The following is a 17,402-nucleotide window of genomic DNA, read 5'->3' as shown; positions in this document are numbered from 1 at the left end:
ACAGCTGCAAGAAATGAAAACAATAATGATCTAGTTACATTCAAGATGTTATTGTGGGGGGGGGGGAAATGGTCTTCTAAATCATAAATTAAGAGTATTTGCATTTTGTTTCCACAATGTTTCTTTATTATTACAAATACTCATAGTATGTTCTTGAGAGCAGTTAGTATAGCATATGGGGATGGAATGAGAAGCATTAAATGAATTGCCTATAGCCACAGTCTGACATGGGGTCAGAGCAGAATAAAAAATAAAAGACCTCTAAGGCTCCCATTACTGCACTTAAGACCACAGACCCATGATGAGCAGGGTGAAGATGTGTTCCTAAAACATGCTCCGAAACCTCAAGGAAATATACAGAAATCTTGACAGATTAATTTACCTGCAATATCGTTTCAAAATTGAAAGTCAGTCCATTCCATAAAGTGAATTCTCCACTAGATGCACCAGTGACCAAGCGTCTCCCCTCAGGAGTCCACTGCAAAAGAAAAATTTAACTAAACTGTGCAAATATAACATTCAAATATTTATTCACAATCCTCCAAATAAATCATAAGCTTCTTCCAGGGAATCTGCAGAACTGGAATTTACTAAATTACTTTCTAGACAATGTAAGAGAGACAAAAATGCAGAACTGTGCCAGAGGGCTTTTGACTTGGTAACAATAGGACAAAGATCACTGTAAAAGCAATGAAAAAAATCTAGTCGTAGAGAAGAAACAGCTTATTGGCACCAGTACATTTCTAGCACACAATATCCAATACTAAACAATACTGCTGACATCACAGAAAAGTTGTTAAAAGATGCTACAAAAGTCAAACAGCACAGAGACCGAATTGCCTTTTTTTCTGTGAGTCAAGATATATTAGCCTCCCAAATGGAAAAGAAGTGTGGGAAGTGCACCTCAAACTGTGAGAGTAAGAATTATTTTGTACTCAGACCTTACCATTTAATTTCCTAAAACCCTCCACAGAAAGACTAGACACAGAAGTAGTCCATATATTCCACATGCTAGTTTTATTTGGAAATGCTTTAACTGTTATCTTGTTTCTTTCTTCAGTTAAGAATATTACTCTAATTTAAATTAAGACAATGCAACTGAGTAAATCCAACACTATACTCACCCTGACAACAAACACTGGGCATTTTACTTTATTAGTAGATGTCCGAACAAATTTTGTTGTTACAGCATTCATAGGGTTGTTCAGCATTCCTATAGGAGGGACCAACTATGAGAGAAGAAACAAAAAAATTTAGTAATGGCATTTCTAACCAGAAACTGCAAGAAAAGCATACATGCTGAACACCTATTTCTGGAAAGGCAAGTTTTTCATTTGCAGGGATATTATCACCAGTCAGTCGGTAGAAATGTTCAAAAGTCTGCATCATTTACCATCTCAAACATCCAGAACCAGCATCTTCAAGAGCAGCTTTGCAAGCTCAGTGCATTATAAGAGTTCTTACATCCAAAAATTAAAAGCCTATCCAATTTCAGGTTCTCTTCATGGACATGGATTCCAACAGAACAAGATAATCTAGCGTGAAGATACCATTTGTATCTTTAAGGCCTCTTGTGGACAAAAAGATCTCGGCTGATAGGCAGAATCCTTCTGATTTTCTGGACAAATTTTATCCACAGAACTTCAGAGAACAGAAAGATTTTACTTACGTCATTATAATATCCTGCATCAGGCTGGATTGCTCGCATATCTCGCTGGTCTCTCTGCCATACTCTATTCTGGAAAGAAAAAAAAACCTCCTAGTTTGTACCACCACTATACTTCATTGTTAAACAACAGAAAATAAGGAACACACTGACAGCCTACTGGGAAATTTCAAAGCACTCCAAAGATTTTAAAATAAACTCAGTTAAAAGACTTTAGTCTCAGGAAACCTGTAGAATTTGTACAGCATAAGCAAAAGATTCAAGAATGTTTAAAGTCTTGATTTCATCAGACTAAAGCAGCTCATTTAAAATTGCAGCTTAACAGTATGAAAGGAGCAGACCTATGTAATAAGCCACATTATTGTAACAAAGACAACTGGTACTTTGCTGTCCAGGCTAATAGGTACTCTACAAGAAGCACGTTCAATCATTTCAAAAGCTTTACTTTCAGGATAAGCATTTACACCATTAGGAGCTGTGCTGATGAACTCTAAATGAAATCCCACACAGTGACACAAGCTAGAAAGGAAGCTCCTGTTGCTGAAGCATAAAGATAATAATGTATTCAAATGGATACAACTTAGAAGACCAAGGGATAAAAATGCTTTCAATTAGTTAAACTTTGTGAGCTGTCAAATGCAACCTTCTCAAAAACACTTTACATGAATTAAGAATGAAATTATTTCAGCTTCATGCTGTAGACTTTACCAATTTCGATCTGTGTACATATCAGAAACATAAGCTAAAATTCCAGGTAAAACATTTCCAGCATACACTGCTACGGTTTGCTAGAATTTCTTAGACCAAAAGCAAATTACATATAAACCATTTTCTCATTTTTTTATAGAACCACATCAAATTAAATCAGTAGTACTGAAGCTGGGACTGAAATAGAATTCTGGTATATCCTAATTTTGTGTAAGCATCCAAAACATACAGGTTTGTTTGTTTGTTTTTATTTTAATAAACAGAAGTTTGAGGGTGCTTATTTCTGCCACAGTAAAAAAGTCCTGAACTACTAAAATTTTTTTTTTTTTTTTAGAATTAGTCCACTACTAACAGAATCTTTTTTGGGGCATTCCTAAAATATAAGAATATGTTTTAAATGTTTGGTGTTTAAACAGATCTTAGAAGATAATTTAAATTTATTATTAAGAAAACCTTCCAATTGTTAATACCTACAAGCTATAATCATGCACTGGTCACAGCCGATTGAATTCACTTCATGTTTTTGCAATATCACTGTTGAGATTCTAACAATTCCTGTATTTACAGATTTGATTCTATTTCTTCTGAGCTAATATCCAGTACTTTTACAGTAAATCTTGATCATAAAATTATATTTCTTAATACATTAATACCACCCCATCAGGAAAGCTAAGTAAGCATTTTTGCAGAAACACTTCAACAAAACTTCAAGTTGTTCTGTATCTGTTAATTGTACAGAAAGGGATTTTCAGAGACTACAGTGCAAGTTGCAGTGCTATTTAATAAAATAATGAGAAAATATTTTTATGGTGCCCTGGTTTTGGAGCAGAAGGGGTAATGATTTATTTCCCAGTCTGGGAAATTTCTCTTTCAAAACAAAAATAAGAACAACTACATTACTTATAATGAGTTTTCATGTTCACTGAGAAGTCAGAACATCACACGACGCTCAACTGCACTCCAAGTTGCAATTCCAAGACAGAATGTAAAAATTGGTGTTTACACAAACTACAAAATTAGCTGTGTATATGTGCAGTTTTATTACCAAGGACCAAACCCCTTTGTATTCATACTATACTAAATTTAGAAGCATTTGTCACTTAGTTTGAAAACAGAGCAGTAGATCTCCCAATATTCCAGACTGCTCTATGGACAGTGAGAAGCACAATCACAAATTTCAGAAAGGAAAAAAAAGTTTTTCAAACAAAACCAGAAAATTAACTAACCTCCAAATATTTAATTACAGAAGGATTGTAGTCTATGGTCTTTCGGTTCACAGCTTTTCTCATCCGCTTTCCATCAAAAGTAAGCTGTTGCATTGCTTGCTGCTGTGCAAAATCAGGTCTTTTGTAGAACAACTGCCGAGGCGCCTGGTGCTGGAACCTCGGCATATGGAAAAATCGGGGCGGGGAGCCAATTTCTGTGGCCATGGCTATCTTGTTTCTGAAAGACTGCAAAAAGTTAAACACTAGGTTACTACACAATAATGACAAAAATCCTGCATTAGTATCTCCGCTAACTTATGTTTACAAGGATGAATAACAACTTCATAAAGCACTGTTTATTGGGAAGAAATATTTGCAGGTTCCTCTGAACAATTATTATTCTTCCCCTGTGCCACATAACCCCAACATTAAAGTGGTTACATATTTTGTTCTCTTTCAAGAGGAATTTTGTATTGAAACAGATCACTATAAAGTTTGCATTACCATCCCTAAACTAGAACTGTGCGGGAAAAGAATGTCTCAGTAAAAACAGTATAAGTAAATGCAAGAAACAGTAAGACCCTTCAACAGAAGATGATAATTCAGTTTCTGGTATTTCAGATTCAATATACAACAGGAAATACCACATTAGTTACAAATTAATTTAACTATTAACAAGGAAGAAATTTTAAAGGGTTGCCTCAAAACCTTATTCTAGGACCTGAAAACAAAATTGCATTCCCTTTATGTAACTTATAGTAAATACACCACAGATCACATTCTACCTGTAGGTATACTTTCAATTCCATTATCGCAAAATAAATGGATCACATTTATCAAGGTTTGATAAATGTAACCGAACATAACTTCCCCTCAATAAGACCCACTGGGAATGTTAAGAAAATGTGGGGTGCAGGGAAAAAAAAGTCAATATTCAGATTTTTTTCTGACAGAGGGAAATGAGTCTAAAACCTAATTTTTCAGTCTGTAAAATCCTTCAATGATGAGATCATAGCAACCTCTTCACAGCTGAAAACTACAAGTTGCCCTTTAAACACCAGTTTGTTGGCACAGGGTAGGGATTAACCTTCTTCACAGGCCTAGAAGTCGCAGGCTCCTTTCCACTGCTAACTGAAAGTGTGTCAGGCCAGCTATAAAACAAGCCATCTATGACACCTGGCTGTTAGTGACACAAACAACTCTAACATACAAGGGGGAAAAAAAACAAATTAAAGCCATTACAACTATTCTCCATTCAAGACAAACGAGTCCGAACTAAAATAGTACGTTTCCTTAAATGAGGTAAGGAAATTTAATACCTTTGGCAGGAGTAGCATCTTTTATTAGACCAAGTCGTGTAACTGGAAAAAAAGAGACCAGCTTTCAAATAAACAAGCCTTCATCATGTGGCTGAAAGGCTCATTTGCCTGAAAGCTGCCCAATACCATGGTCTAATAAGACACCACGTCTTCCTCCAAATACTGCCACATCCATAACACCGCTGTAACAACACAATTACTACAACATTAAGCTCACCTGAAACAAGAAGAAGGTATCAAAACTTTCTCATGAAGTATGTCAAGTATCCCTAACACTATCTCAGATTCTCTTACAACTTGTCAGAAGGTAGCTAACTGTTGTATAGAAAGTTTCAGGTGTTAAATCTCAAAGGTAAAATTAAAAGGATAGTAGTGTTTTTATATAAAAAAAAGAAAGCAGCTTCTTCAAATGAGCAAAGCAAGCTGGCATTAAACATGCAAGTCCATTAATAAAGTCTTTTTAATGTAGTTTTAAAAGCATATGCGTTACTCAAAAAAAACTAGAGAAAATTTCCAGCACTAGTTTCTTTCAAGTCTAAAGATATACACTCGTATACCAACCAGTGCTTTAAACCAGAGGGAAAAAGATATTTTTTTCAAAGCCACACATCTGTACTCTCTTATAGGCAACGCAAAAACAGATTTCAAGAACCAAGACCAAGAATGCAAAGATATATGCTGGGGCTTTGATCATATACATTTGCAAGAAAACATTACATAAAAATGCCTTTTTAGAGAAACACTCCAAAGCAACAAGTTAGTTCATCATTTATTCTCATCTTTCAGAAAATGAAATCTCCCACAGAAAATTTTTCAATTACAAACATAGGTAAATAAAGCATTAGCTATGATATGAATCAGTTTAGATTGGACATACTAAAACTATCACAAGCAGTGTCTAGCTTAGATTAGCATAAACATTAGCATGCAATCAACATCAGCAAAAACTACTGTTTAAAAGGTGACCAAAGGCATAAACATATTACACCTCTTCACGCCTACAGACCCTTCCAAGTTCATGATTATGACAAGACAATACGTGACATCACAACTACGACAACATGACAAGTGAAATGACACAGGCTTAGGAAAATGAAGGGTTTATGTTCTGCTTATGTTCTAAGCTGTTTCTCCAACTTTTGAGATCACTGCCTCTATCATAAAAAGCCTCCTACTTGCAGTTACAAACTTTGCAAAAGGATTTTTGTTTACCCAGCTGCTCATGATCATTTTATTTTAATAGTGCCTCAAATACCATGTAATATCCTTATGCCCAAGTCATGTTTGCATGCCATATATATATGAATATATATATATATATATATAAAAAAGTGTGTGTATATGCATATAGATGTGTGTATATACACACTGAGTGAAGCTTCCAAGCAAAGACGCATCAGAAATGAAGAGGGTTTTTGGTACAGATTCAGTTATCAGATGAAACCGGAGCATTTATTTCTAAAGACCTATACTCCAGTCAGACAAATATACCCATTTAAGTTATCAGTATCCTACTTCGTCTTTTGTTGGGACAAACCAATACCTCAACAGGCTCTCCTTTAGATTTTTTTATCAGTTAAAAAAGTGTCTGAATTCAGTGCATCTATAGCTAAAGCTCCTGCTGTATTGGGAGAGTGAGTATAAACACGAAAACAAATATTAGAGGACAACATGTAACCCAGAGTAGTAACATCCAAATTCCTATTTTAAGCAAAGTACCAAACTTTGTTTTTATTTTAGAATCCATCAACAAAGGTTTAAATGGAAGACTCCATTTTTTCCTTAGTGCACAGAATCAGAAGCAACAGCAGGATTTTTTCCAACATCAAGAATAGGTCAGCTTTTATTTTATTGTTTCTGAACAGTAATGTTACCAATTAATTGCTATTCTCTTCTAGTTCATTATACTTCTATCACAATTTGAACTGTGAATTGAATTGAATTTTTGTATGCCATTCTTTCATGCATCCTTATTGTTTGCAACAGAAACATGACTTTTCAGAGAGCTGACTGTCAGTTACCCCTTCAAAGCCAACTAGCTTTCACACATTTGGGGGTAAATGTATTTGGGGATATACAGAGAATATATAATGAATTCACTGAGCAAAGCTAAGGCCATCCAGGAACACTGGAAGATAAGTAACTGGGCCTACCTCTCAGCTAACATGACAAAACAAAGCCTGGAAAATGCAATCAAATTGGGGAATAGCTGAAGGCACATCTGACATGAAGCTGAAGGCAGGAATAGGACCAGATAGACAAAAAAAAAAACCAAACAAGGCAAGTTAGAAGAAACACAGTAAGAGGGGGAATAACTACAGAAGAAAAAACACTAGCTGAGGAGCAAGGTTAGTCAGGAAGAGAGAGTGAATGAGAAACCTGACAAATAGACACAGGCTTTAAAAAAAAAAAAGAAATTAAAAAGAATTTAGTTGAGAGAGAATTGGGCAGAAGAAACTGCACAACAGAACTCAAGGAGGTTGTGATAGGACCTGAGATGTCGATCGCTGTTCCTTAACTGTCAGCAAGTCTTTTATTCGTTCCTAATAGTGCCACTAATCCTATTGAGTAATCAGAGGGACATGGCTATAGAACAGAATTAAAACAAATTAGGCTAATTAAACCAAAATAAAAACACCAAAGCATTCTTCTACACTGGTTTAATCAGATAAAGTTTAAAGAAAAAGAGAAAGTCATGGCTTATATTAAATCCATCACTTCTTACAGATAGTTCAATACTAAAAGAAAAAAAATCCCATTATGTATAATCTTCACAAATTTTATACGGTTTACCCAAAAAGTAAAGATCATCATTAAGAAAGTGCAATAACTGGTAACTAAAACATGCTTGCCTATTTAATAGTTATTGTTCACTGAAGTGAAAGCAACTTGGGTGCAATACAGTGAGTAATAACCTGAATACGTCAAAAGGAAAGTATGTTTTCAAACGGTAGAAGGCTATTCTCCTGGAGAGAGCGAGCAGGCAGTTACTTTGCAAACGCTATGCTGCCCACTACAACAGAACACGCTGCAGCTTAAAAGACATTCCCCTGAAATGGCTAAACCAGCAAAGGAAAGCGGGTGCTAAAAGTTTCCTGAGTGTACCTGTATACTACTACTATAAATACGTATTAGACAGCTAAACAAAGTACATGTAGACTTTAAAGCAAGCACTTTTACAGTGTAACAGAAACAGTGAAAATTAAGAGTAATTATTTGCATTGCAATAACATATGAGTCCAAAACATGGTTCCAGACATTCAGTAAAAAAAAAAAAAACCCACACTATTAGAGTAGAACCACCTCAGCTTTCTAAGGCAGAAGTACAGGATAAGAACACCACAACACAAAGTTACCATAAGTAGTTTATTGTTCAATACATCAGTAGCAAACACCATCTTTCTTTGATTAGACAAGCACCTTTACATCTACAATGTATCAATACTGCTTAATTTCCTTTTAGTAACATTTCTCTAATTCAGAAATCCTACTGATTTTTTTTTCAAAAATCCTACTGATTTTTGAATCAGTAGTCACCTCTGAAAAAATGCACCTCTGCATTTTCTTATTTGTATATTAAGAAATCTGTAAGCACATCTGAATAAACACACCTGTTCTGAAAAAAAAAATCAGACCAAATAAAATTTAAAGTTATTCCTTTCTCTCTTTTACGGAGTATCAACACTGAGTTCCAAAAAATTCTCCTTCCTTTCGTCCTTTGGAAGAATGTCCACCTCTGCTCTGGAGACGAGCAGTGGATCTTTCCATGGCTTCCCCTTCCTGAAACAATCCCACTATTTTGAGGAAAGCTCTTTCTTGGTCACATCATCCAGTCTTTTTCCTTACCTGGGAATTGTACCTCTTCCCAGTGCAAAAGAATTATGTGGAAGGATATATTCCAGACATAAGTGTTCTATTTTTGCCATCTTCAGCAATTTTTTTCATGTTTTAGAAAAGAAGAAAAGAAATAAGCATGCATGCACACACATTGTTCTCTGTTACACAGGAACAGAGCCAGCCATCCTGGTTAAGGGCAAGAGAGAGACTGTTAAGACTCACAGGCATTTCTTGAAAGCATAATATTGCCAGGTAGGGGGTTACAGAGAAAAAGGATTCTTCATTCTTGCAAACCATGTAATCTTAAGTAAGTGATCTTCCTAGTATTTTAAACTAAATTAGGCATTCCCAAAATAATTCCTCTTTTAAACAGGAAATGAACCTGAGCAAAAGATTAGTTTTGAATCAGTGTTTCTGCATCTCCCCTGCTTCATTCAGTGAAGAAGATATGCTTATAACCTACAAGTATTAGAAACTCACATTACTAAAAACGCCGCAAAAACAGCACTAGCAGCACCAACCTTCCACAACATTTTTCTGAAGATGCACTTGAAATCTGCTGAAACTAACTTGCATGTCTACCAATGAATTAAACTCTCACAGCAGAGGAGACTTTGCTTCTGCTCTATGCAAATGTCACAATTTTTCTGAATAAAAGATTGATCATAAGTTTCCTTCACAGTACATTAGATAATTCCACTCTGAAAACACAGAAAAACTACGAAAAGGAAAAAACGATACTGATTTGCAGATCTAGTGAAGAATATATTAATTTGACCAATTCCTGGAATTGCTTTGTATTTCAATTCCCTATTGTATTGGAAAAACATTTAATCAGATTCACAAAACAAGATCACCTGAAGTCTGAAAATTGTACATCTGTGTGAGGCACTCAAGAATCTCAAATAATTTCACAAGTTTTTTTAACAGTCCTTTTTTAGATCATAGATTTTGGACAGATAAAGCTGCTTCTTCGAAAGTGCTAGATCTAAACAAATTTAGTCCAGAAAGAATGCTATGGATCTTTATTGATTTACAGTTCTATGACTAGATGATATCCTTCCCACCAGTTATGGCAGATAACAGCTGTATTAAGCAGGAATACAAAACTAGTTAAAAAAATACATTCTCATCTTCAAAGCCACTCTATGACCTGTCTTGACTTTGAACTGTGTTAATGAAACATCACTTTTTGTAAAAAGAGCATATACCCTAGTGATAAGGAAAGTTTTAATCAGTCAATTGGATGGAACAATGAAGTGCAAAGTTGCCCAACTTAGCCTAGTGGTCATGAAATGATATATTTTTGTCAAAAGCAGACAAAAAAAACCTTGTAACAGTAGAAAAATTGCATGAGGTTCTCGTCCTTTGAGTATTTAAAAATGTTATTTCCACTTTTTAATTACTTAAGGCACAGCAATAGCATGTAGTTTTCTGCATTGTTATATGCAGATCTCCCAAAATTTTCTAGAAGACATGCAGACATGACTATAGTAAGTTTAAACCTAAGAAAAATAAGATCATTCTTACAATCTGAGAATAGACTCTTTAATTATCCACAGGTGCTGGAGGTCCATAGCACACCAAATCACAAAACTCAAGACAAAAATAATGATCTATATTACACAAGACTGTTATTAAGCAACATTACTGCTCTCTGCAGCAAGCAGATTTCCCCAGGGCTCTACTGCTGTACTCCCAATATACATTAGCACCCACTCTCTATTGCATTCTATTTGTAAACAAAACTTTCCTAGAAATGGGTTTTAAATTCCGACCATGCAAAGCAGGGGGGAAAGGATTTGGCAGCTTTCCCCATTCCAGTCATTCTACTCCAATAGAAAATGTAAAAAAACCCACAAAAAACCAACCACAAAAACAAACAAAAACCCAACCAAAACAACAAACCAAAAAACTCCTACATCTTCATCAAAACCACAGAAACAGATATTTATTTTGACTTAGCCAATGATTAATTTAAACTATGCTGCCCAAAAGGTTCAACAGCCTCTTCTTATTTGGAGACACTTCAAAGATTTGTTGCATACACAGCCCTGAATCTACCACACTGGCACGACCAAGGGCCTAAAAACGCAGAAGTATTTTTTTTTCTGGTTTTACTTCAGTTCTGTACTTTCATTATGCCCGGTTTCACCATGAAGTTTAAACATTTGTGTTTTTAACACAACCCACATAACACACACATGATATGGAGTCTGAAAGGACAGAACATGTAACATTTGTAACATATCTATCAAGAAAACAATCATCTTTCACTGTACAGTGAGCTAGACGTGGCAAAAACATGATTATTTTGATGCAGTTCAAAGGTTTTATTCTCTCCAGGAAGAGAAGCAGTGCTTGTATTTAACTGACAAAAAGCCCTACACCTTTTAAGTGTCACATACAAACATGCCATGCCCAAGAAACTCTGAAATAGTAGAGAAAGCACACAAACAAAACTGGAAATGAAGAAATCTAAAAGCCCAAGGGAGAATGGGCTATCAGGGGAAAAACTCCAAACAGCCAGTCTGAAAGTCTCAGGTTACAGAGCCTGGGGGACAGTCTTCACCAGCTGAGTCTGCTTAGCTGCACACAAGCTGCATGTACATTTAACACTTTCTTCAAATTTTGCATTTCTAGTTCTAAACAAATGCCTAATAATCCAACAAATCTCAAACATTCCTCATTTGATGTTCAAACTAAACCCTTGACTCATTCTAAAATAGACATATTTACAGAAGACGGGTGCTTACATACATCATAAAAAAAAGTCAAAATACTTTAGTTCTCAGGACTCAAGAGACAGGTCCTGCTTTACCACTTCGGCCACAGTAGAGAAAACTGCTTTCACAAGTGAAACAGCCTGGAACGATTCCCTTTCTGCACCTCACAAAAGCAGCTTGTACAGCAAGTTTCTCCAAGTGTACTTCAACATGGAAGCAACCAATTGCAGTAAGAGGATGTTTGGCAGACTGCGCCTAAACGTCAGCTAGAAGATGCACAGGATCTGGTCAGCTGCCATGGTTTCAGCATTACCGATTTGATAGTTTTGCTTTAAGTTAAAGTTTACTCATAGTATTTTAATAATTTTTTAATAATAAAACAATATTCTCCCTCCCTCTAAACTACCAATATATTCCCTTAGCTTGACTCCTGCTTAGCATTTGTCAAGGCCTGCATCTAGATTATAACCCAGACCGTCTTTTACTACTGAGTCACTACGATAATAGCAATTCTTCTTAACTGACTGAAATTTATCTAGCTTGGTTTTCATGCCAAAGTGATTACTGATGCTGCCTTACCTTGGAGCTACCATTTTGTCAGGAAACAAAACTTTAGGACTAACTTCTAAATCACAAAACATAGCATGACAACTACTAAAAACAACAAGGGAAAAGCAGTTTAAAAGCAAAAAAGGCCTCTCATCCTTGCTAATCCTAAATATCAAGATATTCTTCAGATGGTTTTACATCAGGACCTGCTGAACTAACACTAATGGGGGGGGAGGGGAATCACAGCTGAACCTGCTTCGTATGCTCTTCCTAGTTTCACCCAATACGCAGTTGACCGTATTTATAAGGGGAACATATTGTTGCTTCATATTCAACTTGGCATTCATGGTAACTCTCAGGTCCTCTTGAGTGAGACTGCTACTCAGCCAGTCACTTCGCAGGTTGTACAAATCCACGGGGCTGTGCTGGCACATGGAGAACTCTGCACGTCTCCTTGCCGATCTTCAGAATGTTTCTGCTGACCCATTCCTCAAGAATATCTAGGTTCCTCTCGACTCAAGTGCTACTGTCTAGGTACATGAACCCCACATCACCAGACTATCATCATTTTTCCTCCCCAGCTCACTTATGAATGAACTGGAACTTTACTGGACTCGAGAGACAAATTATTATTTAGGTAGCATATGGAAGAAATGCAGACATTTTGCTTTCATTTCTCTATACATGGCTCCTGGCAGGAGACAACGCCGTAGAAGACTTAAGCCCTCATTTGTATAAACACACAAATGGGGGGGCAATGGGGGTGGACAACACCAGAGTGGCAAGAAATCCTAAAAAGAAAAGCCTTCAGAGAACTTCAAGATCAGTGGAAGGGAAAAGGACTCAAGGACTGTAGCAGTTTGCAGGACAAAACTTAAGTATGGACACACAGCAACCAGTATCTTTGTTTCAGAAACAATCAACTGAGATTCTGATGATAAAGAGAACTAAGTCCGCACAATCTAACAATTTGATTCTCTTCACACTATAGAACAGAAACATGCATTTTAATATATTAAACAAAGTTGAGTACCTGAGTCCCTCAGAGTTGCAAATTCAATGCTGACAAGACGATATCAAAATATTTTTAGCAAGACTTGGGAATTAATAAGAGTTGTAACTTCTTATAAAGATTTACCTTTCATAACCTTCATCTATTGAATGCTTAACAAACACATCCAGAACTCTTGCAACTTTTATGTAAAAGCAAATGTTGAAAGCATCAAAAGAGAAGAATTAAGAAAATCTTTACTTCATGACTCGAAGAATGCTGGTTGGTTGTTGTTGTTGTTGTTGTTCCCCCCCCCAGTGTTACTTGGGCCAGTCTTCTGACAAAGCAATGCTGTCTACCATACCAGTTTCTGCGCCAAATAAAGGTAGAAGAATAGTGTCTTAAGTTTCCATAACTAAGAAACTGAAGTCCAGAAGGAGGAGCAGGAGGAAAGCCCATGTCGACACCCCGGCTAACTTGCATCCAGAAGCGGAGGCTTTGTGTGACAGAGCCTCCATCTTCTGGACACGTCAAGGTTATGTACATACTTCATGTATTCAGTAGAAGAAAATAAGATACTAAACACTTTTACAGCCACACTGCAGAATAAGTGTGCTATAACCTACTACCCCACAGTCTTTTCCTAGCAATATCCAAGGATATTTTTTTTCCTCAAGGTTTTTTGATTCTCTTTTGATAGAAAGATGTAGCAGATGCACACAGAAAGATTTATCCAAGACAGATTTGTTTGTCATCCCCCCCACAACAAAACACAAGGTTTTCAAGCAGTTAAATTAGCAGCTATGTTTATAGCAAAAGATGTTAATTAATACCTATAGTTGCTATGTCCTGACACAGCTAAGTTAGAGACACCCTTAAGCAACAGTAGTTGAATCGGAGAGAACAATTCAAACTTTTATCAAATCACACAATGCTGCTAAACAAGCCTTACGAACCCTGCTAGAGCAATTCAAACCATACTTACACTAACAATGCTTCCCATTATTGACTTACTGGTGAATCAGAGAAGTTTAAAAAAAAAAAACCAAACCCCATCAACCAACCAAACACCCCTTAAATTATGGAAGCAGTGAAAGAAAACAGCACTTCTACATTATTTTGATCAAGTAAAGTTCTGACTGTAGATTATCTATGTGGATAAAGACAGAATTCAAAAGGGTAGCTTCTCAATATCTGCTCCAGTTAAGATTTAAAAGTCTAGTGTATATGTAAACTACTTTTTTGCCACAGTTTGCTGTGAAAGATCAAAGCATAATCCCTGTTTGCTACTGGTTAGGCTAGAAACTGTTTAATCCAATAAGGAAAAAACTTAAAATAGGAAAAAATAAACTGTGATAACTATTGCAATTTTAAGCTCTCAATGTTTAAAAGTCTACATAATACAACTCAAGCAGTTCTAAAAGCTTTGTCAGAAACACACCTATTTTAAAACATAGTCAACACAGAGATTCTTTTATATAGAAGAACTTTTAATACTAGAACACTTTCTAAATTGAAGGCCGATGACTGAACACTTGTTCACACAACTGAAAATGAATTAGAAATACACTTGCTTTTAACTGGAATCACACAGCCAACTCTTCCAGGAATATAAGTTTTCTGGTCTCTCCTCATGAATTACAAGCCATGCAAATGCCTGTATACAATTATAAAGATATATATACACTGCTCAACGACCACATTTAAGCTTCTTTAGTAAACAGACTTCACATTTACCATTTAGTACTGTTCAATAAAAGCATGTGTTCATCTTCTCTATCAATACATTTTTCAGTAAAGGAAATTCAAGTTCACATACATCAATCCCGCACAAAGCCTTTCAAAGAGCAAGGGTTCAGTATAAGATTTTCCCCAATTACAGGAAGAGTCAAGTTCCCCATGGGAATGACAGTTCAGTAGAAGTGCACGTCACCAGAGAACCTCAGTTTTGAAAACTAAGTTCTCCAAAGGTCTAAAATCCCTTGGCATTTCTTTCCTACTTCATATCGCCTGCCTTGAGAGCATCAGCAAGCCTTCCTGGCAAAAGCAGCAGTTCAGTCAACAGTTCTAGACCAGTATTTTCATCTTGCTGTACAGAAAGCTTGGCAGCTGTGGTTTACTATATTAGTCAAGAGTCTACAAAAGATGATATTAGAAATAGATAGCTTGTTTATTTATTAGGCTTAAATTTGCTGAGAAGACCAAAATATTTGCATCCACCAGTAGAAAAAGATTGCAAAACATGTTTTGATAACTGACTCAATTATGAATTTAACTCCAAACTGCATAATTTTGGAACAGCACAAACATCGCAGAATGAACACACCATATTAACACTTACTCAGTCTGCAGTCCTCCTACTTGCAAGTTTGGGCAATCTATAATTTTTCTTGTGATATAATCATAAAACTTCTGCAAAGTGTAATGGTTTTCTTACAAACATGCCCCAATAGGAAGAAAGGCATTTTCAAAGTTAACTGGTGATTTTTACTGGGGTTGGGGGAAGGACGACAATGCTAGGAAGCGCGACTGCTCATCACGATCACACAATTTACCTGCAGCGATAGCTAACTGAGTGAACTTCAGCACTGTGGCAAGTGTCTAGAGGATTGCTGAGATCAAGTTCCATAATGACCCTGAACCTGACCTAAAACTGCTGACATGAAAAAAAGCAGTTCTGCCTTGACCCCAATTGTGTGTTCCTGTCCTACATTACCCCTCCTTTAAGCCAACATGAACATCTGGTGAGCACACTGACCATCCACCTAAGAAATAGCTCTGTGTTAAGATACCCTTTTTGTGAACATTAGTTAAAACCCAGAGCAGCTTCTCAGCCAACTTACTATGGAGTTCCAGGAATGCCCCTACTGACACAAGAGAAAAAAAAAATTACCAGAAGCAGGGGAAGTTACCATTTTGGGCTGCAATGCCAGTTTAGATGACTGCAAATGTACAGGGACATTGGAAAAGGGCAATGTACAGGGGAAAAAAGGGAAATGTACAGGGAAATTGGACAGGGCAGAGCTGCACCGTTACACAGTCCTCAGGCTGTAAGTCAAGCACTTGCATCAGCTGGAGCTGTGGCACTACTTATCCCACTCAAAGTGCAGCTCCTGGCAGACTCAAATTTGCAGATGAATACTCATACATCCATGGTAAAATACAAATCATTGTGTTGCCAAAACTTCATAATGAACACAAAAACTACACCAAACCCATAAAATACTACAGACTCCTCGTTATCCAGCCTCTGGCCTCCCTTTAGAAAAAGGACAAATTAATATATTCTTTTGTATCATGTTTCTTTTGGACTTGGGAAAATGATTTAAAGGAACTCTCAAATGTTTAAACCCAAGAAACATGGATTATTTCAAGTATCTGTGTGCTCATCTTGAAGCGTATAAAACACTAATATACAGAACTGATAAGTGTCAACACATCTATACTTCTAGTTGCAAAACTGCTTTGGGCCTATCCTGCCATACTGTTCAACTCAGAGGTACTCACTTTGGGGTAAAGTTACAGGTGAATGACTAAGAGCAATCTAAATTCAAGTTTCATGACCAACTGCCTTAAGTTAAAACTTGGTACTAAATAGACATGATCTTAAACATTTAGGGATGTATTTTATACAGAGTTGATATACCTGCTATAATTAAGAACAGAGCATATTGCCTCTCAACATGCGGTTACAGTCACTCAGTGCAGCGTAAGTCAATGCTATGGCAGAGGCAGACAGGTCCCATCACCTCCTCTTTCCCTACCACCTCACCAGTTCCAGAACTAGTGTTTCTAAGATACAGGCCAAAACAGAAAACTGAGCCAGATTAACAAACATCATACTTCTGCTCACAGAAAGGGTCCCCTTGTACAGCTGCCTGCATCATTAAATAAACTCAGGCACCAAGAGAAGACAGGCAGCAGAATATTATGGTTTTAGTTACCTAAAAGAACTAAAAATTCTAGGTTACATCAAATTTACAACTCCACTGATAACATTTTCAAATCTTCAAAAGTTAATAGAATTTATTTCACATTTCATTATGGTGAAGACTAATTAAACAACAGCAATGAGCTCATGACAAGCATGTTGTTCTTCGTATCAAAATTAACTCACTAATTAAAAGTAAACAGAAAATGAGAAGTGTTCAGATTTAATAACAGTATATGGGAAAAAATCCTATTTAAATAAAAAACTAAATGGAAGATAAACTTCTAACTCCTTTTTTGACAGAAAAAAAAAAATGTACCAGAGTTACTTGTTGCAGTATATAAGTGCCCAGAGAGAAGATGTTTTCATTTGTGTCTGAAGAATGTGAAAAATTGCTTATACTTTTTATATTGTATATATGTGTAAGAATGCTGCCATGTAATTGTTTGAAACAACACTCGTGTACAATA

At 36.2% G+C, this 17,402-nt stretch overlaps 1 protein-coding gene across 5 annotated transcripts in view; it reads right to left on the bottom strand.

Annotated features, from left to right (window-relative positions):
- The window catches only part of WDR33 (WD repeat domain 33), a 74,644-nt gene that overhangs the window by 50,077 nt on the left and 7,165 nt on the right, over nt 1–17,402 (bottom strand). For all 5 annotated transcript variants that reach the window (XM_082320402.1, XM_082320404.1, XM_082320401.1 and 2 more), the window contains 4 exons: nt 3,601–3,825; nt 1,670–1,738; nt 1,125–1,229; nt 383–478 (listed from right to left, as the gene is read on the bottom strand). In XM_082320402.1, coding sequence (XP_082176528.1) covers nt 383–478; nt 1,125–1,229; nt 1,670–1,738; nt 3,601–3,804 — 474 coding nt within the window. In that variant the 5' untranslated portion in view covers nt 3,805–3,825. The remainder of the gene's footprint in view (nt 1–382; nt 479–1,124; nt 1,230–1,669; nt 1,739–3,600; nt 3,826–17,402) is intronic.

Source organism: Platalea leucorodia (assembly GCF_965183815.1).
Source record: "Platalea leucorodia genome assembly, chromosome: 8".
NCBI classification, from domain to species: domain Eukaryota; kingdom Metazoa; phylum Chordata; class Aves; order Pelecaniformes; family Threskiornithidae; genus Platalea; species Platalea leucorodia.
This window is presented reverse-complemented; position numbering and strand designations above follow the sequence as displayed.